Source organism: Prinia subflava, chromosome 26, assembly GCF_021018805.1.
Source record: "Prinia subflava isolate CZ2003 ecotype Zambia chromosome 26, Cam_Psub_1.2, whole genome shotgun sequence".
Taxonomy (NCBI): Eukaryota; Metazoa; Chordata; class Aves; order Passeriformes; family Cisticolidae; genus Prinia; species Prinia subflava.
The window spans coordinates 4,428,965-4,454,240 of record NC_086272.1 but is presented as its reverse complement, the minus strand read 5'-3'; the positions used below and the strand labels follow the sequence as shown (position 1 = coordinate 4,454,240).

The 25,276-nt window shown below is 51.0% G+C and overlaps 2 protein-coding genes and 1 non-coding gene across 7 annotated transcripts in view; 1 reads left to right on the top strand and 2 right to left on the bottom strand.

The window, feature by feature from the left end:
- LOC134562038 (tenascin-X-like) overlaps positions 1-3,421 on the top strand; it is a 35,146-nt gene extending 31,725 nt beyond the window's left edge. The window contains 6 exon segments of the mRNA XM_063419488.1: positions 108-240; positions 1,112-1,263; positions 1,540-1,636; positions 2,210-2,371; positions 2,554-2,750; positions 3,203-3,421. Of these exon segments, the coding sequence (XP_063275558.1) occupies positions 108-240; positions 1,112-1,263; positions 1,540-1,636; positions 2,210-2,371; positions 2,554-2,750; positions 3,203-3,283 (822 nt within the window). The 3' untranslated portion in view covers positions 3,284-3,421.
- Positions 3,422-5,290: 1,869 nt separating this feature from the next.
- On the bottom strand, positions 5,291-23,422 carry LOC134562114 (medium-chain specific acyl-CoA dehydrogenase, mitochondrial-like). 5 transcript variants are annotated; one of them, XM_063419570.1, is made up of 7 exons: positions 21,867-23,376; positions 15,466-17,540; positions 13,442-13,647; positions 12,269-12,409; positions 10,954-11,207; positions 5,968-6,064; positions 5,291-5,598 (listed from the first exon to the last, which is right to left on the bottom strand). In XM_063419570.1, the coding sequence occupies exons 3-6, from the start codon at positions 13,493-13,495 to the stop codon at positions 5,971-5,973; spliced, it is 543 nt and encodes a 180-aa protein (XP_063275640.1). In that variant the 5' UTR covers positions 13,496-13,647; positions 15,466-17,540; positions 21,867-23,376; the 3' UTR covers positions 5,291-5,598; positions 5,968-5,970. The 5 variants fall into 5 exon arrangements, 1 of the variants encoding a protein (XP_063275640.1); XR_010083065.1 differs by lacking the exons at positions 5,291-5,598; positions 5,968-6,064; positions 13,442-13,647 and adding exons at positions 8,934-9,624; positions 18,306-19,939 and having other exon boundaries at positions 10,954-12,193; positions 21,867-23,422; XR_010083066.1 differs by lacking the exons at positions 5,291-5,598; positions 5,968-6,064; positions 13,442-13,647 and adding exons at positions 8,934-9,624; positions 18,306-19,935 and having other exon boundaries at positions 10,954-12,193; positions 21,867-23,422.
- LOC134562249 (small nucleolar RNA SNORD45) lies at positions 6,449-6,532 on the bottom strand. The gene has a single exon (XR_010083119.1). It is a non-coding gene; the product is annotated as a small nucleolar RNA SNORD45 (small nucleolar RNA).
- Positions 23,423-25,276: the final 1,854 nt, after the last annotated feature.

Sequence of the window (25,276 nt, the reverse complement as noted above, 5' to 3'; positions counted from 1 at the left end):
CCCCATACACCTCCGGGGGACCCCAATAATGCCTTTGGGCATGTCAATACCTCCTGGGGGACTCCACTGTCCCCCTGGGCTATCCCCAATACCCCTCATTCCCCCAGACCCTGTGGCTGCCTCCCGAGGCTACGTCGCGGCAACTGTGGGGACTGAAGCCAGCAGGACGCTATGGGGTGCGGCTGTGGGGCCGAGGGGGAGACCCCCAAAGTGCCCCCCTCGAGGCCACCTTTGTCACCCGTGAGTGGGGGGAGCTAGGGGGTGTGGAGGGACCATTTGGGGGAGTGCACCTGGACCTTTTTGTGGGGAGATGGGGTTATTGGTAGGGGAAGTTATGTCCCTTGGAGGGAGGGCTGGAATTTTGGGAGGCATCTGGAACCCCTGGGTGCTTTTGGGGGGATAGTGGGTCCATGGGAGGGGGACACCCAGGGGAGAGGTTGGGTTATGGTGAGGGGGCACCCAAGTCCTTTAGGAGGAGGTGGGGGTTTGAGGGGGTGGGGGGGTACACAACCAGACACCTGGGTGTTTTGGGTGTTGGTGTCCTGAAGTAAGAGGGTCCTGGGTATCTGGGTCCTTTGGGGGGTTACCTGGAGGGGTGCCCGGGTCCTTTGCAGGGGGTTGGGTTGATGGGCAAGGGTGGGTCCTTGAGAGAGGCACCTGGTTACCTGTGTCCGTTTGGGAAGGCTGGGTCCTTGGGGAAGGGAGTGTAGTTTTGGGAGGCTGGGACACGGACAGCTGGGTCACTGGAGAGAGGGAAACCCATTGGGGTGATACCTGTACCCCTGGATCGTTTTTGGGGGGGAACTGTGTCCTTTGGGGGGGACAGCTGCACCCCTGGATCATCTGGGGGTGGCTGAGATCCTGGGGGTGGCACAAAGACACCCGAGTTTCGAAGGGAGGCATTGTGGGGGGCGGGGGCTCTGTCCTTTTGGGAGGGTTGGGTCCTGTGGGGTGGTCATTAGGTGGGGAGCACCCGACCCCTGGATCCCTGGATAGAGGTGGGGCTGTTATTGAGTCGGGGATTCTGTGTCCTTCTGGGGAAGGGGCATCAGCACCCCTGAGTCCCCAGCAGCCCCCTGGGGTGTCTGAAGGGTCCCCCGTGTCCCCCCAGCCCCCCTCCCGCACCCGCAGCCCCGGGACTGTGCCGAGGAGCAGCTGAACGGGCCGGGCCCCTCGCGGGAGACCCTCATCTTCCTCAGGGGGGACCCGGCCCGGCCTCTCAGGGTCTTCTGTGACATGGAGACGGATGGCGGTGGCTGGCTGGTGGGACTGCGAGCACTGGGGGCACTGGGCGGGGGGAGCTTCTACAGGGGGCTATATGGAGTGCTGGGGGGGAAATGAGGGGCTTTGGGGGGCAAAACGAGGGGTTTTGGAGGCATCTCCCTCCTGCAGGAGAAGCGGGGGGTGATGGGGAAGCACTGGAACGGGAACTGGGGGGGCACTGGGAGGGGCGGGAGCGTTCTGTAGGGTTTATGGGAGGGAAATAGGGGTGGGGGGGGTCAGGAGGGTTTTGGGGTGCCCCAACTTCCCCCTCCCCAGGTGTTCCAGCGCCGCCAGGACGGGGGCACCGACTTCTGGCGGGGGTGGGAATCGTATGCCCGCGGCTTTGGCAACGTCAGCGGCGAATTCTGGCTCGGTGAGGGGGAGCCCTGGGGGACTGGGGGGACTCCCCAGGGCTGGGGGAGATCCATAAAAATTTGAGGGGACTTGGGGCCAACGGAGGCACTCCGGGGATTTGGGGGACAGGAGGAACTTTGAGGAGAGCCAGCTCCTGGAGCAGCAGCAAAGGGGTACTCGGTGGGGCCCCAGAACTTGGGGGCTCCCCAGGCGTCCGGTGGAGGGACTCGTAGGAGTTAGGGGAGCTCCGGGCATTTGGGAAGCAGATTTTGGGGTGCAGGGAACGAGACACTAAGGAGTCCAGGGGAGTCGCCCAAGGAGGCGACTTGGGGGGTCCCCAGACATTCAGGTCCAATTTTGGGGCCCTAGGATTCCTGGAAGGACTTGGAAAGGTCTCCAGGAGTTTCGCAGGGGAGCGTCCAGGAGTTCAGGGCAGGCTCGAGGGCTCCGGGGGCCACTTGAGGGGTCCTCAGACATCTGCGAGGGGAGGTCCCCAGTATTTCAAGGGACATGCAGGAGTTGGGAGGAGGATGGAGGACCTCGGGGGGACCGCAGGAGTTCTGGGGATGCCGGCAATGATTTTGGGGCGCAGGCAACGAGGCGCTGCACGAGCTGACGAGCACGACCCCCACGGAGCTGCGCATTGACCTGCGGACTGCCCGCGACGCCGCCTTCGCGCTCTATCGTGACTTCGCTGTCGGCAGCGCCCAGGAGCGATATCGGCTCCGGGTGGGAGCGTTCAGCGGCACCGCCGGTGCGCGGGGGTCCCTGGGAACTGGGGAATCCTGTGGGTCCTGGTGGGACTTTAGACCCCTGGGAGTTTTGGGGCCGGCAGGAGGCTGTGGAGCCACTGGCGGATTTGGAGATCCCTGGGGGGTATTGGGGTTTCTGGTGGGTTTGGGGGTTCCTTGGGGGCGCTGACAGCAGCCCCCGCAGGGGACGCCCTCTCCTACCACTCGGGCAGCCCCTTCTCGACACGGGACCGGGACTCCCGAGACCCTCGGGACCGCCGGGACCCCTCGGGGCGGCCCCATCCCCCTCCCTGCGCCGTGGCCTACGGCGGAGCCTGGTGGTACCGAAACTGCCACTACGCCAACCTGAATGGGCGCTACGGGACCCCCCGAGACCACCAGGTACCAGGGCCAGGGGATGCCACGGAGTACGGGACTGGGGGGGTATGAAGGGGATATGAAGGAATTTGGGGGGGCTTTGGGAATGGATAGAGAGGTCTAAGGTGCCTTTGGGTGGACTATAGGATTATGGGGGGGGGCTGGGGGTATATGAGGGATTCTGTGAGGGTCTCTAAGGGTCTGCAGGGGTCTGTGGGGGTCTATAGGGTTTCATAAAGCTCTGTGGAAAATAGTCTGTGTGGGTCCATAGGGCCTGTGGGGATCTATATGGTTTCTGGGGGTCTGTCAATGGAGATCTGTGAGTGTCCATGAGTGCCCATAGGAATCTATGAAGGTCTGCGGGGTCTGTGGGGGTCCACAGGGTCTGTGGGGGCCTCTATGGTCTGTAGAGGTCTGTGGGGGGTCTATGGGGACTTACGGGCATCTCTGAAGGTCCTGACCCCCCTTCCTCACAGGGCATCCACTGGTTCCCCTGGAAAGGCTTCAATGTCTCCATCCCTTTCACCGAGATGAAGCTGCGGCCGCAGCGCAGCTGAGAGGGCTCAGGAGGGTCCCCTGAGTGTTGGGGCTAGGGGATCACAGAGTCGGGGGTGGGGGGCCTGGATGCTGGGGGATCCCCAGCAGGACTTGGGGAGGCTCAAAGGTGAAACTTTTTTGGGGGGGTAATAAAAGCTGATGGTGACTCCCCTGTCTGTGGTGAACTGGGGCTGGAGAGAGTGCAGTCAGGCTGAGGTCAAGGTCATTCCAGGGTCAAGGTCACCCCCAGGGCAAGGAGGGGTGCAGTTCTGGTTCCAGTGTTGCTTTAAGTACTGGACCCACTCCCCCATTGGCCCTGGAGATGCTGGGCGGCATGAACATGTGGGCAGGGATGGGGTGGGATGGGATGAATCACCCAGTGAAGCCAAAAACAGAGGTCACAGAGTCAGGCAAAACAACTCCCTGGAACACCCTGGACGTCCTCCTAGGAGATGGATTTGGGTTGTGGTCATGTCATGGTCGTCTCCAGGTCATGGTTATGCTGTGTTCATCTCACTGTCACAGGCATCTCATGGTTATGTTGTGGTCATCTCTGTATCCCTGTGACTATCGCTCATTTCATGCTCATGGTCATCTCATGGTTATCTCAAGGTCACTCAGCTCCTGACCTGGAGTAGGAATTCAATCCCTGACCTAGGTGTGGGCATCCAGTCCCTGATCCAGGGTTGGGGTTGTGTCCCTGCACAGCCACTTTCTGTCCCTGGGTCACAGATCACTTCCAGCACCTCAGGATTCCTGGGGTCCTTTATCCCACGATAAAGAGACATGCCCTCAACTGTCATGGCATTAAGAAAGGCTCCAGCAGTTTGGGCTCCACGAGCAGCTGAATCTCACTGGAGTGCATGGCTGGGGTCCCACCAGAACTGCTCCAGAGACAGGGATGGGATCTGCATGGAAAGGTGCTGGGACAGGTCACAACCACAAACAGCAGCATCAGCACCAAACCCTTGTGGGGTTCCTGCTCCAGGAGGGATCCTGAACTGGCCTGGCCAAGCCTGAGGGTCAAACCCTGCTCAGGGCCAACACTGGGATAAGCACAGGGCAGGGCCATCCCTGGAGCCAGGGTCGCTGTGGGAGCTGTGTGCCTGTGGAGCCCAGTCTGGAGGTAGAGCCCTTCTGGCACAGAGCCCCTGGGAGCCCACGTGAGGGACAGCTCAGGGGAGCAGCACTGGGGGGATCCAGCAGGACATGGTGGTCCCGGCTGGGACAGTGGGGCTGGGCAGGGGATCTTCCCCTGGGAGCCTGCAGCACTTTGAGGCTGCAGTGCCAGCACTGGGCTGGAGCCAGGCACTGCCACCACCCCAGCTCTGCCCCCAGCCCAGCCCTGGGGTCCCAGTGCCACCATTCCCCAGTGCTCCCCAGTGCCTGCAGAGCCTGCAGATCCCAGTCACCTGGCTGTTCTCATTGCCTGTGACCCTGCTGTCCTTCCACCTTCCCATTTTCCCTGATCCTAGGGTCCTGGTGTCCCAGCAAGAGGGGTCCAGTCCAGCCCCCTGTTTAGCCGAGAAATTTGACAGAAGTCAAGGGTGACACCTGGAGATAGGTCTGAGACTGGGGTCAGCTCCAGGGAAATTCCAGATGGAAAGGCTGGGCTGGGAGCTGAGGAGCCCTGGAGACGGGGATCTGCCTCTGGGAGCTGCAGGTGGGTGGCTTCACATTGGAGCTGTGGGCTCACCAGCACAGCGTGTCCAGTGCTCAGGGCTGGTCTGCTCAACCCCAGCCATGCCCAGAGCCTCAGCTCTTCCAGGGAAAGCTGCTCCATGCAGGAAGTTGGATGAATGTTTGGAAGGGTCCATGGGGGTCCTGCCTAGTGTCAGCACCTTTTAAAAGATCCACTTCTCCCAGGAACAGAGGGAACACATGGTACCTCTGATAGCAGGGACACGCCCATATGGAAACAGGAATATTTTGAATCTAGAGGTTCAAGATCCCAAATTTTGCCTCCTTGTAGATGAATAAAACTATCACAAGAGACAGAAAAACCACAAGGCCACAGCATCACAGGGTCTATCTTGTGATCTGGTGTTAGCTGGATAACAGGTACCCAGCAAAGCTGCTTTATTACTGCTCTTCTCAGCTGAATGGGAAGAGAAAAGATACGGAAAGGCTCATGCCTTAAGATAAGGAGGGGGAGAAATCTCTCACTGATCCCTGGGAAAACAGACTCGATTTGGGAAAATTAACTGAAGGTATTGCCACAAAAATCAGAGGAGAGTGAGAAGCAAAACAAGTCTTACAATCACCTTCCTCCATTCTTTCCTTCTTCCTGAGCTCTCCCTCCTCCTATGCGATGATCATTGTGTCTCCCATGATGCTAAAAAATAAAACAACAAATAGTCTTTAATAAAAACAAAGGAATGCTCAAATTCCTGCAAAAAATACAGCATTAAAAGCAAAACTTGGACTTTAGAGACACAAAAGGACCCAAATTAACAAGAGGCCCTGGACCCTTCCTTTCCTTCCCCTCAAATCAATGCCTCATAGAAAGAACTGGTCTGACAAAATTGGAAAGTGATCTGGAAAAATCCAAGAGACGTGACAGGAGCCCAGGACAGCCACAGGGAGCTGTGTGTCCCTGAGCACACACCCAGCAAGACCTTCCCAGAGGCACAGACCTGACTGCACATCCAACGCCCCAGAAGCCCGGGGACCTCGCAAGCACCTGGGTCACTCCAAACCTCACCTGTCACACCCCACCAGGACCTGCAGCCCTGAGGACTCTGCAAAACGCTGGATCATAGATCTGGGCTGGCCAGAACGTCCCAGGCTGAACCGGAGACCTGCGAGAAGCACAAAACATTGCAGGCTCAGGGCCAGGCTGAGCAGAGGTGCAGTTCCCTCCTGCACACTCACTGCCACCTGCACCAGCCCTGCTGCACACGGGGAACCTGCCCAGCTCTGCAGCACACGGGGCTCAGGGACAGCCCCGAGCCAACATTCCCACATGCACCTGGCCACCAACTCCCAAAGCAGGCAACTGGGGCCACCTGAGAGCCCCTCGTGGCCACAAACCCCACGCCTCGGCCACAGCTGCACCTGCCCCGCCTGGCAATGGGGCACAGCCCAACCGGGGACCCCTCTCCTCCAGCAGCCTCAAACTCGGCCATGGGGACTCGATCCCACCCTTGGGAAAAGCTCCGCTGCCGCAGGGATCGGCGGCTTGCCGGGCCTCAGAGTAATTCTAGAGCTAAAGCGGTGAGAGACATCAGCTGGGCTCAGATAATACATGCCAGCGCTCATCCCGGGCCCGGCAAGCGCCTCCTCCTCCTCCTCCTCGTGCCCGTCCCCGTCCGGCGCGGCGCTCCCAGCCCCGAGCCGCTGTTCCCAGCGCGGTTCGCTCCCTCCGGCTGCAGCTGGGCCCCGGGGCGCAGCCCTTGGCACGGCGCTGGAGCCAGCGGGACAAAACCCCCCCGGGGCCGCCCCGGCACGGCCCTTCCCGCGGCCCCGGCTCGGCGGCACCGCCATCGGCCTGAGCGGCCTCCCTGGGCCGCCCGGCCCGGCCCGGCCGCTCCGCCCTGGGCCGCGCCGTTCCGGCCTGGCCGCGCTCGGGGCAGCGCCTGCGGCACCGCGCCCTTGGAGCGGCCCCTGCCACAGCCCCGGCACCGCCACCCTCGGGGGCTCTGCCCGGGGGCTCCGTGCTCGGGGAGCTCCGTGCCCGCGGCTCCCGCCGCTCCTCGCCCGGGGCCCCTGCCGGCAACGAGACGCCCCGCGACCCTCCCGGGATCCCGTCCCGTCCCCGGGATCCCCTCCTGTCCCCGGCATCCCCACCTTCCTCCCGGGATCCCCTCCTGTGCCCGTGAGCCCCTCCTCTCCCCGGGATCCCCCCCTGTCCCCGGGCCCGTCCCGCACCACGCGGCCGCTCCCGCCGCCGGTGCCGCTCCCAGGGCCATCCTCCCGCAGGAGGAGCTGCCGCCGGGATCCGCCCGCCTCCGCCTCCACCTCCCTCCTCCCCACCCACCTCCAGCGCCTCCCCTCCGCCCCTCTGCTCGTTCATCCTCATCCCATCCGCCTCCCTCCCCCTTTACCGCCCTCCGTGTACACACCGTCCCCATCCACCCGCCTCTGTCCCCTCCAGCCCATGGCACCTTCTCCACCCCAGCCGACTCCATCCACACTGCCTGCATCCCCATCCCAGTCGCTTTCCTCCTGATGGGAAAAATGAGTGCTAAAGGATTCACAAAAGGCTCGATGTGGAAAGAATGGGTGTGGGGCTCTTGTCACAGAAATGGGTGTTAATGTCTTCTGAATGGGTCTTCATGTTTGCATGAACACCCACCCGGGCAAGTTTGTTACAGAACGGAGGCGGCTTGACCCAGACAGTTTGAGCTCCTGAACTGCAGGGTTACAGCAAAAACGGGTCCGCGTACAGTGTGTTGCAGCCGGTCTGAACTTCTGGTGGACCCAAAGAACCCAGACAGCCTCAACTCCTGAACTTCAGGGGAAGATGGTGACACACGTTCAAGGGGGGAATATGTGGCAGGCGGCTCGGGAAGGCCGTACCTTCCTGGTACCTGAGGCAGTGGGGAAAGGGAGAGGGCAACATGCGATGGGGAGTTTAGAATAAAAAGAGCCTGCACCATCCAAAGCCTCGAGAGAGATCCCTCAGTGGACTCTCTCCTTTTATTCGAATCAAGTTGCAAGACTCCTCTGTTTCCTTGGTGGACATTGGCTTTTTGTAGTGTGGCTTCTCTGCACAGTCCCCATCCACTTCCAGCCTCATTCCATCCTTCCCTGTCCATTCCCAGCCCACCCCAGTCCCACCCACAAGCCCGTCCCATGCTGGGACCGGCACATGGCATTGGATCCCAGCAGAGCATGTGAGGAGTGTGGGATCAGCGCATCAACACCAACAGCATTTATTGGGCCCTGGCAGGGACTCCAGGACAGCCTTTTTCCAGGGAAATCCTCTGCGCTGCCCAAATCTCATTAGCATATTAAAAGAGTTTCTAAATACTCAAAATGCAACCCCCTCCTCCCAATTTGTGCCGTCACCCAGCCTTTTAGAAAAATGGGGGCTTTTCCTTTTTGCAGAGAACCCCATAGCTGGGGTGATGCTGCTGTTCCTAAGGAGCCGCTGACCCCCTCCCAGCTAGGCGAGATGTAGCCCCACACCCCAGCAAGTCTGAGGATGAGGGGAAGCTGCCCTGTGGCATTCTCCTACCTCATGAAAATGTGAAAAGGAGCGGCTCCTGTCTAGATCACCCTGTCATTGTTTGCTGTAACTACCTTTTCAGCAGGGATACCCTCTTCTGCGTCCAGGACAAATGCATATGCATATGTATATGCAAATAAAACAGACCCTGTGAATCCTGGAAGAGCTTTTTTAGAGGAACTGCACCCCAAGACATGAAGCTAGATGCATCAGAGGAGAATTAGATGGTGCCCTGGCCGAGGAAGGAGTGGACGCACCCCCTGGCCTAGTTTGAAGACTCACCATGACCTCTGAGGAGTCTGAATGGCATGGGAACCAGCTCAAGTGACAGACACAGAGAAGAGGAAAGTCTGGACGTTTTTCCCTGAAGGTAAGGAGCTGAGTCTGTACTCCAGTGACAGACTCCAACTGCTCTGCCCTCTGATGGTTGACCAGAGAGAGCTTTTAGGTGTTCTTGTGGAGACAAGGTACTCGGCACCTACTGGGGGTACCTGAGTGATGAACTGCAACAGTACCTGCTCCTTCAGATTGCCACAGCAGCGTGAAAAACTCCTGTTGGACTCTACAATCCTGCTGATGACTTTAATTAAGGGCTGATCACTATAATAAAGAGCTGAATATTAATAAAGGCATATGCCCTGTTCTTTTCTTTGGGAACTGGGGCCCTGGAGCCTAAGTGCCACAGCCAGCTGGGCCCTTCCACAGGAGGAAAAGTCAGGGGTTTTTAAGTTCCCTGAGGCTGATCCAGTTGCCATCACCTAAGCCCCAGGAATAAACAAAGCGAGTGGATTGGTGCCATTAAAAACATGGAAACAGCCCAAATCCGACCATCAGGTTTGCTCATCCAGGTTTGCTGGGGAAGGGTTTTGTCTCCTTTGCTGCTGAAAGTCAAAGGGAGATTTGGAAAGAGCGCTAAGATCTGTGTGGGGTTTAGGGATGTTTGGGATGATCAGTCAGTGGGATGAGCTCAGGGCATGGATGGGGTCCCAGAGCCTGTGCTGGGTCAGGCACAAGAACAGGAGTTGGATGGAAAAGGGATTTTCCCATGTTATTCTGATGGAGAAATGCAGCACAATCCCTTTCCCTGGAATAGCAGGCCTAGAACTGGGGCATCCCTCAGGACTTGTACCTGCCCAGGTGCTCACGGGCAATGATCACTCGCTGGATCTGTGCTGTGCCCTGGTAGATCTGCAGGGAAAACCAGAGACAGGTGAGCCAGCAGCTGGGAAAGGTGTTTGACCAGAGTCTGCACACCTGTGACCCCTCCCTGCACCAAGCCAGGGGGCAGGAAGAGGCAAAACTTCGAAAAATTAGTGTGACAATGACCCATAGAGGCAATAAGCACATCCAGGTGTGTGTTCAGTGCAGGAGGGATCCAGGGATCCCCCAAACAGAGCCCAGGGTGGCTCCAGGACAGCAGAATTTGGGGATTTTAGTATTTCAGCTCCCAATCATGCCTGAAATTGTCTGGCAAACCACTCCCATACCTGCAAAACCACTTTGTCTGCAGTCAAAAAATCAGATAATATTCCCCAAACTGCACAAAGCTTCTCCAAGTAAAGCTGCTGCAATTGTAAGGTCCAAGCCCTTTCCTAAGTTCTTGCAGGGATGGAGCGGGACAGGAAAAACACCCCCAAATTTCACACTAAATCAGTGTAAATTGAGCAATTTCAAAACCTCAGCATGCCTGGCCATGCATTGATGATGGAGCTGTATGATGGAGGATCTTGGTGGAAAAAAGCCCCAAAACGGGAAAGGAGCCTGATTCTGACAAAGTCTTGTTCAGTTCCTCCCTGGCAGGACTGAAATCCAGACTGAGAACTTTTCAGTTCCAAACATCTGTTTTCTGTCCTTGGAGACGGAAAAATTCCTGGCTGGTGAGAACAGTTGGAATTTTAACGTCAGCTGTAAAAGGAATGTCAGCCACCAGGAATCTCAGCAGCTATGGTCCCTTACTGACAGGTCAGGGTACACATGTGTTCCCTGAGACCTGTTTGGATCAGTTCCAGCCAGTCATGGTTAATGTGGGAAAGAGGGAAAAGGTGAAGGTCGTTGGGTTTCCTAATGAAATTTAATCATTCTCACTGAATAACAAACTTGAACCAACAGATGAATTCTGGCACGGATTAAGTTCTTGGAAATAACACTACAGAAAAAACACTGGGGATTAGGGATGTCTGTGGGCTGAAAATGAGGAAATATGACCATGCGTTGTTCTTTTGGAAGAGAAACCAATAAATAAATATCTGAAGAAGTGAATCACCATGGGCTGTGCCCCATGGCTGTTTCTGCAGCACACAGGGGGTAAATAATGCTAATTAATTAATCCATGGGCCTCAGTGCTGGTGACATCTCAGCCAAATCACCTGCCCAGCGAGCAGTAAGTTGAGAACTTCCCTGAATTAATGCCTTTCTGCCTCCAAATCATTTTATCTTGTGCCCATCCTGATCGCAATTAATCAGCAAATAATTACTTTGTATTGAGTGCCCGCATTGGCATGGAGATGTCCTGCTCACCTGATAGATTTTGTCATGGCATCCCTCATGAGCTTCTCCACGGGATATTCTGTGTTGAAGCCGTTGCCCCCAAAGATCTGCACAACATCAGTGGCCACCTGGTTGGCGACGTCCTCAGTGAAGGCCTTGGCGATGGAGGCGTAGAAGGTGTTGCTGCGGTCGGCATCCACCTCCCAGGCCGCTCGCTGGTACCCCAGCCGGGCCAGCTCCACCTTCATGGCCATCTCTGCCAGCAGGAATGCCACAGCCTGGTGCTGGGGGATTGGAGATCCGTGGGGTGAGCCCCAGAGGATTGTGATACCGCAGGAGAAGGAGCCTTCTGCTTGGGATCACGAAATCATTTGGGTTGGACAAGACCGTTAAGGTCATCGAGGCCAAGCCTCGCCCCAGCACCATCATGGTCATCACTGACCTGTGTCCCTAAGTGTGGCAGTGGGTTCTTTAATTTGAATGAACCGTTCTGGTCTCCCCTATTGAGTTGGTTTTTCCCAAGTTTTCTCCTCCCCCCTCTTGTCAGTCCCAGTCCCAGACCATCCCTTTACCTTTCAATCCCCTGAAGCCTTTCCCCAAGTTCTAGAAGTTTCCCCTGAGTTTGGCCCCTCGTTGGTACTCCCGTGAAGTTTCCTCCCCCAAAGAGCCCCAATTTACCCAAGTTTGTGTCATGCTCTGCCGGTTTGTATTTTGATTGGTTCTTGTCCTTACCCCTCCTCTTGTACCACCCTCGTTTGTAAGTCCCAGCTCAGTTCGTGCTGGGGGCTTTTCGTCCTGTCTCCCACCACAAATAAACTCATCTGGTTAGTGCAGACAGAAGTCTCCCTCTCTTTCTTTGCCACATCTCTAGACGCCGTATAACATTGGGCTGCGCTTCTTCACTACCTCAGCAGCTCCACTCTCTCTAGAGCTGTGGGCCACAGGGTGGTCGGGTTAGCCTGAGGTTCGCTGGGGAAGGGCTGTGGCTTGCGTCACCAAGAGCCACCAGGACGGGGACTCCTCCAGAGCCAGGCCTTTCTGAGAGTAAATCTTCCCCAATATATAATTTTATCTTAATTTCTTAATCTACAAATTCAATGCACTTGCGAGGTTTGTTCAGGGAGTTCTGTGGAGCTGTTGGATCAGACTTTCCTGTGTGTAACTCGAAGCGCACCTCCACGATGGGCTTCCTGAAGCTTTTCCTCTCCAGCGCGTACCTTGTGACCTCATCCAGCGCTCACCTCACCAGCCCCACGGCCCCCACCACCATCTGGGTGGGCACAGAGCGGGGTGAGCAGCAGAAATCCCTTGCTTGTTTTGTGGATAGCCCATTCCTGGCACTCACCGGGGGCCGGGTCTTGTCAAAGGCGCCCATAGTGATCTTGCAGCTGGCGCCCTCCGCAATCAGCATGCTCTCCTTGGGGACTTGCATGTCCTCAAAGACGATCCCGTGTGTGTCTGAGCAGCGCTGGCCCATGTTCAGCTCCTAGCAACAGGAGGTGACACTGAATTTTTCAAGGTACAACCAATTCCATCCTTCAGTTCACTTAAAGAATAAAGGAAGCTTTTTTTAACCTTAAAAAGCCACTTTAGTTTTAGCTAAAACTCACCAGAGACAAGAAATACAAGTTTGGACTGAACACCCCAGTAAGCCCCTGGCCTGTCACACCTGAGCAGGTCACTGCCTCCATGTGGGAGATCAATTCTGGGGCTGGAATCCCTCCTTTAATCTTTTCTGGTTCAATTTATCCTCTGGAGGATTCAATTCTACATATAATTCAATTCTATCCTCTCACATGGGAGAGAAAACAGTCAAGAACCCACTTGCAGCAGCTGCGAGACCCAGCTGTGCTGCCAAAAGGCAAATTCATAAATAAATCAGGTCTTCAGGTTCCAAATGTAAGCAAAGAGAGAGAAAATCAGGGCCTCCATGGTGCCTTACTTAGGCAGGAGCAGCTGAAATTGCAGCAAATTGGGTGGTTTTGGGCAAAGTTCTGCCAACACCTTCACTCCCCTTGGACATCCTTGGCAATTCTATGTTCTTAAAGGTTCTTTTGCAGCTGGGCAAAATGATCTGCTCTAGGCCCTTCTGAGAAATTCTTTATCTGAATGCATACAATTATAATTCTATTGGTTTTATATCTAATTATTACACATAATTATATATTTTATAATTATCTTACATATAATACACATATATAATTTAATAAATTGTATATTTTTTACATTATATATGTTTGTATATTATATTATTAATATAATTACATTATATCATTATATATGTTATTATAATATATAATTATCACATATCATATGTAATATATATTTATATATAATACATAAAAATATAAAATATAATTATATATAATTGTGTATTAATATAATTATGCATTATATATTTATTAATTATATTATATTAATATTATTAAGTATTCTATTCTATTCTATTCTATGTATAATATATAAACTGTTCATGTGTCTTATGAGCAGTTTCTGGGCACTGTGGGAATTCCAATACCCCTGTCTGTGAGCCCTGACAAGGTTCAGCCATTTTCCTTTCAGGACAATTCATCGTGTTATTGGTTCAGGAAGGAGCGAGAATTCCTGATGATCACTTTCCTGCCAGTCTGGATCCCAGGGCTGTCGGCCTCCACGATGAAGCCTGTGAAGGCTTTGCTGGCCAGGGCCCGGGAGTCAGAGTCAGTGCGGGTGAGCAGGAAATACCTGGGGAGGACAGAGATGGGGCTTCAGATCACCCCCAGCAGTCATGGGGGTTCAGATCAGCCCCAACAGTCATGGGGGTTCAGATCACCCCCAGCAATCAATCAGACACTTCATGGCAAAAATGCTGGGTGGTTTTGTGCATATTTGTACTGTGTAGGAAATCGAGTGGTAACGTAACAACCCTTTTTCATTGGCCCTTCCAAAAAAAAAAAAAAAAAAAAAGGGAAAAAACAAATGAAGGGGGAAGAAGTGCAAGGAACGTCAATGTTGTCTGGGCAAAACCAAGGTTTAGTGAAATCTCCTCAGGTAAACCTGCAAAGCTTCTCCACCTTTTCCATGTGTTGTAAGTCTCAATATCCCACTCAGCCTCCCATATAGCCCAAAATAAGCCAATTCTCAGCACATCTCTAAGGATTATTCTACAGGTAATGCAGCATTATATACAAGGCCTTTTCCTCTCAACTGAAAATATTTCCATTTTACTCTTCCCAGTATCATTTGTAAATGAGGTTTTTGTGTCAGCGATTGCTGTAAATCCGGTTTAGGGAGGTCACGAGTGTGCTGGGAGAGTCTCTGTGATGGTTCTGCCTCAGGCAAGAAATTAAACAGTGAGAAATCCCAACTTTCATAGATAAATGTATAAAGTTTTTCCTCTTGAGCTGAGAAGAGTTTGTGTGTTGGGGTGGGGAGAGGGTAGGCCCAAGGAAGGGTCTGTGCTGCCCTCCCCAGACCCTGCAGCACAACCCAGGCTCCGAGACTCCTTGGAAATGAATTGTATTGCCTTAAGACAAATCCCAAAGTTTTTCTGTTTTCCCTGTGAGTGGGAGGCATTCCCAGCTGAGTCAGAAGCAGCTGATCCCTGTCTGGGAGCCAGGTCAGGGCTCGGTAACCTGAGCATTTTGGGGTTGACTCTGACTCCCTATCCCAAAGGGAAAGTGGAGGGAACTGCATCTGCTTTCAGCCCAGATGAGAGGAGCTGTGACACCATCAAGCTCTGCTGTCATTTTAATGACATTTTAATGATGTCATGTTTAATTTCCTCTTTGGCACCCACAGCACTGGGGCCAAAGTTTTAGCTTTCCTGTTTTTCAGATTCTGTGCTGCCTAGGGGTACAGTTCTGAGCCTCATTAGGTGCTAGTAAGCTCTCTTCACAGAGCAGGGAGACAAAACAAATCCTTTTCCTGCTGAAGACCAAGGATAACTTTCAAGCCCTAAAGCACAAACAACAGTGGACTGAAGGGAGAAACAAGAAGGATGAGACCTCACAACCTGAAGCTTTTAGCGTAAGAAAACATATAACCACAGAAAGGGGATCATATGCGGTTCTTTATTAGAGCGCACGGGACACAGGGGCGATGGGACACCCAAATCTTGTGCCCGAGAATACAAAGTTGCTCTGTGATTTTATAGCTTCAAGTTACACATATGTTAATTAACATCCACCCCTAGCTACTGGCTCTCCTATTTCTTAGTTACTATCTTAAATCCTACCTATGCTTTACCCTGAGTTATGCTTGATTTGGTTAAAACAAAGCTTCTCAATTATCTCCTGGGCTGGAGTCACACTTGATTCAATTAAAACAATAGTATGAGGCTGGTTGCAGAAAGCTGACGTTTGTTCCAAGGCCAGGCTATGTTAGGTTTCAGGTCGTGCATCTTCTAGCTCCCCACCACCCGCAGTTAGCCATACAGAAATTATTTTTTTAACCATCTGCTATCATTCCCTCCTTTGAAAGAATTTCATTCTAATATACAAAGTGTAAATGCTTTCACTTAATACAGTCAATTTGGTTTCAAAGTTTATACTGGATGTTCACCTTCAAATCCTCGGTTGTCATGGGCTTTGTCCCGGATGTTGTTGCGGCTCGAAGGCGCTGGATATGGATTCCATGCCAATGCCTTCATTATGGTTCTGTTCCAAGATGCCTTTTTCTGTATCTCTCTCTTCAGGATTCTGTAAACTAACCAAATTGCTAAAAATATAAGTAGTAAAATGATCCGACTTTCAAGGATAGACTTTATCCATGAATTCACATTCCATCCTAATCCTTTAAAGATTTTGTCTAACCAGCTGATAGCTAAATGTTTTCGTTCTTCTTGTGCCTCATGCTCTATCTGTTTCAACTGGCTGATATCATGTTCTACATCTGCAGTTACATTTGGGATGTGGATACAGCAATGGTCAATTTGTCCTTTTAGATATCCACACACTCCATGTTCTTTCATGAGTAACATATCTAAATCCAATTGATTTTGTAAAGTCATTTTGGTGGTGGCTTGTAATTGCATGTTGAGTTCCTTAAATCCTTCTTGTGTGATTCTTGCTAATCTATCTACCTGACCTGTGAGTCTATATAGCATTTTTCTATTTCGATAATTTGCAGCTGGACCAAACAAAGACTCTAGGGCCCACCCAATTTTTACTCCACTAGAGGGTTCCTGCCAAGTGTCATCGGGGTTTTTGTCTCCTGGGACATCTCGTTTTGCTCTTATCTGCAAGGGCTCATGGCTCCCATTAAATGGGGACTTCTTTCAAATTGGGCATAAAGTGGGAAGGCCCGGGGTGATTTCTCTTACCTCCCCGTCCATAGGCAAGTGTGTTGTCCATGTGCCATCTCTCATTGCCCATACAAATGGTCCTGGACTTCAGATTGTACTCCTGCTACATCCTACTATAATCTTGGAATCTATTTTGCCTTGTTTGTGTCTAATCTTCCTGCAAGCACAACCGATTCATAAGGCTACTGCCAATGGTGACCACTGTTTTATTTCCACATCATCAGAGGTGCATTCATAAATTTTATTACATACTCACCAACCTACTTTATTTGCCTCTTTCTGACTGCTAGTACCAGTACTTGTCACCGTGGGATCTGTGTCATTTTCAGAGCCTTTCCATTTAATGCATCAAGGTGTGCTTGTCATATATTGGAATTTCTGGAGGGTACTCATAGACCATGCATTGTCCCAGAGTTCTAATCCTTTCCAATCCTTTTCTTCACACTTCCACACCACAATGCTCTCTGTAGCGTTTTCCCTGATCTTTTGATAGCGTGCCAACCAACATTCCCATTTTGCAAGGTGTTGGTCCTTAACCCACCACTCTACGATTTCTCCTAATTTGCCATTACTAAGAGTACAATCTGATTTTCTCATAGGTTGCATATAGGCTCTCTCTGTTAGCTTCCAGTACTCTTTGACTACCACTCTTGACTGTGGTACTTGTTTACATTTGACTGTTTTGTTCCCTCCTATGTCAGGTAATTTTGACATTATTTATTCCCCAGCTTATTGGGTCCCCTGCTGCCTTTGGTATTGGCAGACAGGCTGTTATTCTCCTGGTATTCTGCATTTTGGCAAAGTCTCTGACCAATCCAATCATTACATTTTCAGCCCAAATTGTATTAGAGACTTCTATTACTTGTGTCTTTGCTTGTACCTCTTTCTTCATTCTAGAATGAAGAGTGGTTAGTTGACCCTTCTGTATCCCATATCCCAAAGTAACAGCAATCCCCACTGGTGACATTAGTATCCATGAAAGTAACATTACCCACAAGAAGAGCATGAGCACAATTACCAATACCATTTGAGCAGTTACAGATGTTTTAGCCTCAGCTTTGTTGGTTCTATAGTTTCTGCAGCCAACGACTGGGCTTCACGAAAGACCTTCTTCACACGCGTGTAGTGTATCCAGGGTTCCACTCCAGCCACTTTGACTGCTGTAAAGGTGGTTAGCAGTACCTGATGGGGACCAGTCCACTTCTCTTTTAGTGGTTCTTCGTTCCAGGTTCTGATGTATACTTCATCTCCTGGTTCGATATTGTGGACTGGATTCTCCAGGGCCAGTGGTCTGTTCCACACAAGGACACTTCGAAGCCGAGCGAGAGTTTTCCTGAGGGACAGAACATAATTATACACGTCTTGTTTTCCTGTGACATGGACATTTGGATTGGGGTTAGGAGATTCATATGGTTTCCCATACAATATTTCATAAGGACTAACTGACATCCCACTCCTAGGCTTTATCTGAATTCTCAGCAATGCTATTGGTAAAGCCTGTGGCCACTGCAGTTTGGCTTCCTGATCTGTCTCTTCAGTGTCTGGTTCATTCTCTCTACTTGCCCGCTTGACTGGGGTCTCCGTGGTGTGTGGAGGTCCCAAGATATTCCCAATAATTTACTCACCCCTTGCACCACTGTGGTTATGAAGTGTGGGCCTCTGTCTGATGATATCCCTAGGGGCAGCCCAAACCTGGGAATGATCTCCTGTAATAACCACTTAACTGTTTCCTTTGCCTGGTTTTTGACAGGGAAGGGCTTCTGGCCATCCAGAAAATGTGCCAACCCCTACTAACAGGTATTTGTATCCCCAAGTTCTTGGTAGTTCTGCAAAATCTATTTGCCAGTAGTCCACTGGTTCTATTCCCATTTGAATTCGGCCTAACTGTGCCTGTCGTCTAGCTACTGTGTTGTTTTTCAGGGAGATTTCACATTTAGACATTACTGACTTGGCCATTGTTTGCATCTGTACTGAGATTAGGTATTGTCTTAACCACTCTAACGCCTCTGCACCCCAGTGACACTCGTTATGTTTTACCTGTAAAATTTCTCTCATTACCAAAGGAGGTACCACTATTTTCCCTTGTATGGTTACATACCACCCTTCTGTGTTCTTCTGTGCCTTCAGCAGTTGTGGTAGTTTGTCATCTTCTATTGTATATTTTGGCTTAGGAGGCAAATTGAATTAGGAGATATTAGGTCTTGACAGCATCAATGCCATTGTTTTCTGCACCTCTCGCGCTACCTGGCAGGTTGCCCAATCTGCTCTTCGATTTCCTTCACAAATTTTGGAGTTGCCTGATTGATGTGTTTGGCAGTGCATGATTGCTACTTGTTCAGGTTTTTGTACTGCATCTATCAGTTGTAGGACTGCATCTTGATGTTTAATATGTGTACCTTGGGAGGACAGCAGTCCCCTTTCTTTCCATAAAGCTCTGTATGGAACATGCACTACTCCGAAGGCATATTTGGAGTAAGTCCGTATATTTACTGTCTTTCCCTCACTCAGCACTAGTGCTCTGGTTAGTGCGATTAGTTCTGCCCTCTGGGCAGATGTATTAGGTGGGAGTGCTTTTGCCTCCACTACTACATCAATCGTGGCTACCGTATATCCTGCGTATCTGGTTCCATTCTCCATGAAGGTGCTTCCATCTGTAAAGAGTTCCCACTCTGGTTGCTCTAGGGGGACGTCTTTCAGGTCTGTTCTTGCTGAAAAGGTGTGCTCGATTACTTCTACACAGTCATGCTTTAATAGACCTTCCTCAGCTGTGGTACCTAGAAACAGAGCTGGATTCAAGAGGTTAGTTGTTTTTAGTGCAACATCATCCTGCTCAGTCAGGGTTACCTGGAATTTCATCATCCGGCTTGGAGAGAGCCAATGGTCCCCCTTTTGTTCCAGGACTGTAGTTACCATGTGTGGCACATAGACATCTATGTGTTTTCCCATCGTGAGCTTCCTGGCTTCCTGTATCAACAGCACGGTAGCTGCCACTGCCCGCAGACATGAAGGCCATCTGGCACTTACGTTGTCGAGTTGTTTGGAAAAGTAACCCACCAGCCTTTTCCAGCTTCCCAGTCGTTGGGTCAGGACTCCCAGTGCTGCCTTTCATGCACATGCAGCTGAAAGTCTTTAGACAGATCAGGTAACCCCAGCGCAGGGGCAGTTGTCAATGCTTCCTTTAACTTCTGGAAGGCCTCTTTCTGTGGTTTGCCCCAGGTGAACAGCTGCGTCTCCTGAGCCTCATACAAGGGTCTTGCAATCAGTCCATAGTCCATGATCCATCTGGTCATTCCAAGGAAAATCCACAGCTCATGTAGATTCTGGGGCTCTGGAATAACACAGATAGCTTGAATACAATTAGTGCCCAGTTTTCTCTGCCCTTGTGAGGTTTTACATCCCAGGTAAATCACAGTCTGTTGGGCAATTTGTGCTTTTTCTCTCGACACCTTATACCCTCCCATTCCTAATGAATTTTAAAATCTGAGTGGTTACCTCTATGCAGGTCACTTCTTCCTCGGTTTCAATCACAATGTCATCTACATACTGGAGTAATTAGATATTGGTCTCTCGGTACTTGCCCTTCTCTGGTCCAGATTTCCAGGTCCTTTGCCAGCTGACTCCCAAATAGGGTCTGAGAATTCTTGTACCTCATCAGTAATCAGGTCCAGGTGAGCTGGGTCTTTCTTCCATTTTCTGGATGTTCCCACTCAAAGGCAAATAGTTCCCTACTTTCTTGATCAAGGGGTATGCAGAAGAAGGCATCGTTTAAGTCAGTTACAGTAAACCGTTTATATATCTCTTTTACGGATTGCTATGTATATAACAATGTATAAGGATTGGCAACCACTGGATGAATGTCTTTGGTTATTTCATTTATGCTCCTTAAGTCCTGTATGAGTCTATACTCACCATTAGGTTTCTTTACTGGGAATATTGGGATATTGTATTCTGACTCATAATCCTCTAGAATTTGATATTTTAAGAACTTAACAATGGTCTTTGCTATTCCCTGTCATGCTTCTGATTTTATGGGTTACTGTTTGATTTGTACAGCCTTTGCTCCTTCTTTTAATTCTACATGTACCGGTTGTAGTATCTTAGATTTTCCAGGTACATCTGTTTCCCACACAGAGGGAATTACTGCATCCTCTACTTCTTCAGGAATAATTGAAATTAGTTTTTCTTTTATCATCAAAATCTTTCCTGTGTTAGACTCAGGTATTCTCATTACAAGTTCACCATTCTCAAAAGTAATTACTGCCTCCAGTGCTGCCAGTAGATCACGCCCTAAGAGTGGAGTTGGACAATCGGGCATGTATAAGAAATCATGGGTCAAGATCTTATCTTCAAAGCTCAATTCTAGGGGTTGCAGCAATGGCCGTATCTCCTCCTTCCCTGTGGCTCCAATGACTGCTGCTAACCTGTTCCCAACTTGCCCCTCAGATAATTTAATACAGAATGTGTTGCCCCTGTGTCAATGAGAAAACCTATGTCTTTCCCTTCTAAATGCAAAGTCACCATTGGCTCTCTTGATTCTGTCTCTCTCTCATGTAAAACCATGACCCTGGCTACATCATCCATCTGGGGCTCACCACTCTGGCTAAACATGCTGTCTAACTGAGGCTGACCATTCTAACTAAATTGGCTCGGACACTCTTTTTTTTTTCCAATGTCCCTCTATTTTACAAAACATTGATTTATTCCTAGCCCTCTATGACCAGGACCTCTGCCAAAACCACCTCTATTACTGCCCCGACTGGTTCTACCACGTCTTTGCTCCTGTCTTTGTAGAACTGCAAAAAGACTTTGCTCTTGTTTCCTGATTGTTACCTGGGACAGGAGCAACAGGCAAATCTGGCAGAGGAGGGTACAAGGGGGGCAGAGGGAACGGAAGCCCGTGGAGAAGGTGTAGGTGGGAGGGGAGGGTACCCTTGAGCCGCTGTTGGAGGAGGAATAAATCTTTGAGCAGGCATCGACAGGGGGGGCAGGATAGCTTTTAGCAGGTATTTCTAGAGAAGGGGGATTTCCCTTAATAGGCAGAGGAAGAGCAGGCCTAGGCAAAGGAGGATAATTTCCTTCAGCAAACAAAGGTGGGGGAGAAATATATTGGCAATCAGGTGGGGTCAAGGTGAGCAGGATAGAATTCAGTGTCAAGGGGGCCGTAGATGCCACTAACAAATCTAGGTCCAGTCCATCTCCTCTTCCCCCCAAAGCTGCACTCAAAATCACATGTTGCATACAATGTTTCTCTTGGACAAAAGCCAGGCACTTATTATTTTCAAGCGTCACTGCTTTCAGACAGCATTCTTCTAACAAAACCAGTTTGTCCCGCAGGTAGTTTGACCACTGTACATTACAATAATCAATCACTTTTTCTGTAATTCTTGACCAAAATTCTCTTCTTTCCAATGTGCCAATAAGCAACCCAAAGGAGAAGTTCTTGGGATGGAGGCATTGCCACCCACTCCTTTTAACCCTTTTTGTTTCTCCATATTACAGATACATTTCAACCACCAATGCCGATCTTGCAACGCTTTCGCGATGACTGATGGACGGCTGCCTAGGCAAATCCAGGAATTCCTTTAGCCCAACCAAACATAGCTTTCGCTGTGTCTTAATGGCAAGCACCCAGACCAGACCAGAAAATAAAGAACCTTACCTCTCACCAGGGGTCGTTGTGAGCGGCGAGGGTCGCGGCGCTGATGGGCTCCCCCCGAGAAATCACCTGGTGCCGGCTGGAGCGTGATCGGGTTGCGAGGTCCTGGCTGCACCCACAAGGTCCCGTCCTGAGTCACCAAAATGTTAGCGTAGGAAAACATATAACCACACGAAGGCAATCATATGTGGTTCTTTATTACAGCATGCGGGACACAGGGGCAGTGGGACACCCAAATCTTGTGCCCAAGGATACCAAGTTACTTTGTGATTTTATAGCTTCAAGTTACACATATGTTAACTAACATCCACCCCTAGCTACTGGCTCCCCTAATCCTTAGTTACTATCTTAAATCATACCTATGCTTTACCCTGAGTTATGCTTGATTTGGTTAAGATAATGCTTCCCAATTATCTCCCAGGCTGGAGTCACACTTGATTCAGTTAAAACAATAGTATGATGCTAGTTGCAGTAAGCTGACATTTGTTCCAAGCCCAGACTGCGTCAGGATTCAGCCCGTGCGTCTTCTAGCTCCCCATCACCTGCAGTTAGCCGCTTGCCATGCAGAAATTATTATATTTTTTTTAACCCTCCACTATCAATGCGACAAGAACCGTCAGTGAAAAGAGCATAGCATGTTTCTTCTGCTGGCAGCTGATTATACAGTGGAGTTTCCTTGGCACGTGTCACTTGCTCTTGTTCCTCTTCATCGATGAGATCAAATTTTCACCTTCTGGCCAGTTGGTAATTACTTCCAAAATCCCAGGGCGATTCGGGTTTCCAGTTCGGGGACGCTGATTGATGAGGGCAGTCCATTTGCTCCATGTGGCGTCGGTGGTGTGCTGGGTAGAGGGAACTTTTCCTTTGAACCCCAGCACTGGTAGTTGGGGTGCCAGGAGGAGTTGTGCTTCTGTGCCAATCACCTCCGAGGCTGCTTGAACTCCTTCATAGGCAGCCAAGATTTCCTTCTCTGTTGGAGTGTAGTTGGCTTTGGACCCTCTGTAACTTCGGCTCCAGAATCTCAGTGGTCGGCCTCGAGTCTCACCAGGCACCTTCTGCCAAAGGCTCCAGGACAGGCCATGGTTCCCGGCTGCAGAGTAGAGCACGTTCTTCACATCTGGTCCCATCCTGACTGGGCCAAGGGCTACTGCATGAGCGATCTCCTGCTTGATCTGGGCAAAACCTGCTGCTGTTTAGGGCCCCAGTGGAAATCATTCTTCTTGCGGGTAACCAGGTAGAGAGGGCTCACAATCTGGCTGTACTCAGGAATGTGCATTCTCCAAAAGCTTATGGCGCCTCGGAAAGCCTGTGTTTCCTTCTTGCTGGTCAGTGGAGACATCACAGTGATCTTATTGATGACCTCAGTGGGAATCTGACATCACCCATCTTCCCACTGTACTCCCAGGAACTGGATCTCCTTGGCAGGTCTCTTGACTTTGCTCTTTTTGACGGCAAAATCAGCTTCCAGGAGAATCTGGATGATCTTTCCTCCTTTCTCAAACACTTCCCTTGCCATGTTCCCCCACACAATGATGTCATCAATGTACTGTAGCTGTTCTGGAGCCTCGCCCTTTTCCAGTGCAACCTGGATCAGTCCATGGCAGATGGTGGGACTGTGCTTCCACCCCTGGGGCATTCGGTTCCAGGTGTACCACATGCCCCTCCAGGTGAAAGCAAACTGAGGCCTGCATTCTGCAGCCAGAGGAATTGAGAAAAATGCATTGGCAATGTCAATAGTACCACTTCCCTGCCTTGGACTCCAGCTCGTACTGGAGTTCCAGCATGTCCGGCACAGTGGCACTCAGCGGTGGAGTCACTTCATTCAAGCCACGATAGTCCACAGTCAGTCTCCATTCTCCGTCAGTCTTGCGCACAGGCCAAATGGGGCTGTTGAAGGGTGAGTGGGTTTTGACAACTACCCCTTGGCTCTCCAGCTCTCGGATCATCTTGTGGATGGGGATCACGGCATCTCGATTCGTCTGATACTGCCAGCAGTGCACCATCGAAGTGGCAACAGGTACTCGTTGCTGTTCTACCTTCAGGAGTCCTACTGCAGATGGATTCTCTGATAATCCAGGCAAGCTGTTCAATTTCTTAATGCCCTCTGCCTCCACAGCAGGTATTCCAGAAGCCCACTTGAGTCTCTTAGGGTCTCTGTAGTAGCCTTTCCTGAGAAAGTCAATGCCCAGAATACTTGGAGCCTTTGGGCTAGTCACAATTGGATGTTTCTGCCAGTCCTTCCCAGTCAGGCTCACCTTGGCTTCCAACAGAGTCAATTCTTGTGATCCCCCCATCACCCCAGCAATGGAAATAGGTTCTGCTTCCACATGTCCTGATGACATTAGGGTACACTGCAAACCAGTATCGACCAAAGCTTCATATTTCTGTGGCTCTGATGTACCAGGCCATAGAACCCACACAGTCCAAAAGACTCGGTTTTCCTGTGCCTCTTCCTGGCTAGAGGCAGGGCCCTTCTAGCACTGGTTACTACTCTCTTCCTGTGCATACATAGTAGAGGTTCCTTCAAGGGGATCTGACAGAGCATCCTCATTTCTGTAATACCTGACAGCCTGCTCATGGGAGGCTGAGGCTACCTTCATTCTAGTGGAACCCCCTCAGTTAGTGTTTCTCTCTGAGCTCACGCACCTGTGCTACTAGAACAGAAGTGGGTTTCCTATCCCACCTTCCCATGTCTTCCCCATGGTCACGCAGGAAGGACCACAGGTCAGCTCATGAGGTGTACCCTCTCTCTCTAGCTGAGGGACATTGGGTTCTGGGCCTGTGACTCGCACCGGTGCCACGTGGGAACTGTTCCTCCTCATCTCCTCTCTTACCTCCCTTATCTCCTCTTGGAGTTCCCTAACCATGGCAGAGACCTGAGTCTGCATTGGGCCGCTGATCATACTGTCAAAATTTCTAAGCTTGCTGGCTACAGAACCTACAGTATCTCGGTTGGTATCAGCATTAATCGTTGCCATGAATGTGGTGTATCCAGATGGCCCTTTATTTGCTAGATTCCACAACATTTGGCCTGTGCACCTGACTTTGTCAGGGTCATTGTCATGCTGTCCACCCCTCCCAAAGAGTACCTCCACTTTTGCCACTTCTCTCAGCTGTTGGATCCCTTCCTCAACAGTCTTCCAGCGCATGCTAAAGTGGTGCTCTTGCATTCTGTCTCTGTGGACAAACCTCTCCCTTACACTTATTAAAAGCCGCTCCCAAAGGGAAACGGGTCCTTGCTCCCTTACGAATACCTGATTCCCACCTGAGTCCTGGGTCAAGGGTCCCAAATTCCTTGCCTCACCACCATCCAGTTGCACACTTTTTCCCATCAGGCTGTATAAGTCCTTGTCGTGCAATATCTTTTTGCAGACTACGGAGACTCACGACAGGGACTCAGTGATGATCTCAGC

Coding starts and splice junctions, on each gene's coding strand:
- LOC134562114 (XM_063419570.1), bottom strand. CDS start 13,495: ATGAATTGTCCTGAAAGGAAAATGGCTGAACCTTGTCAGGGCTCACAG. Junction 12,410..13,441: donor GTCAGGGCTCACAGACAGGG/GTATTGGAATTC, acceptor TCCTGTTGCTAG/GAGCTGAACATGGGCCAGCG. Junction 11,208..12,268: donor TTGACAAGACCCGGCCCCCG/GTGAGTGCCAGG, acceptor CCAATCCCCCAG/CACCAGGCTGTGGCATTCCT.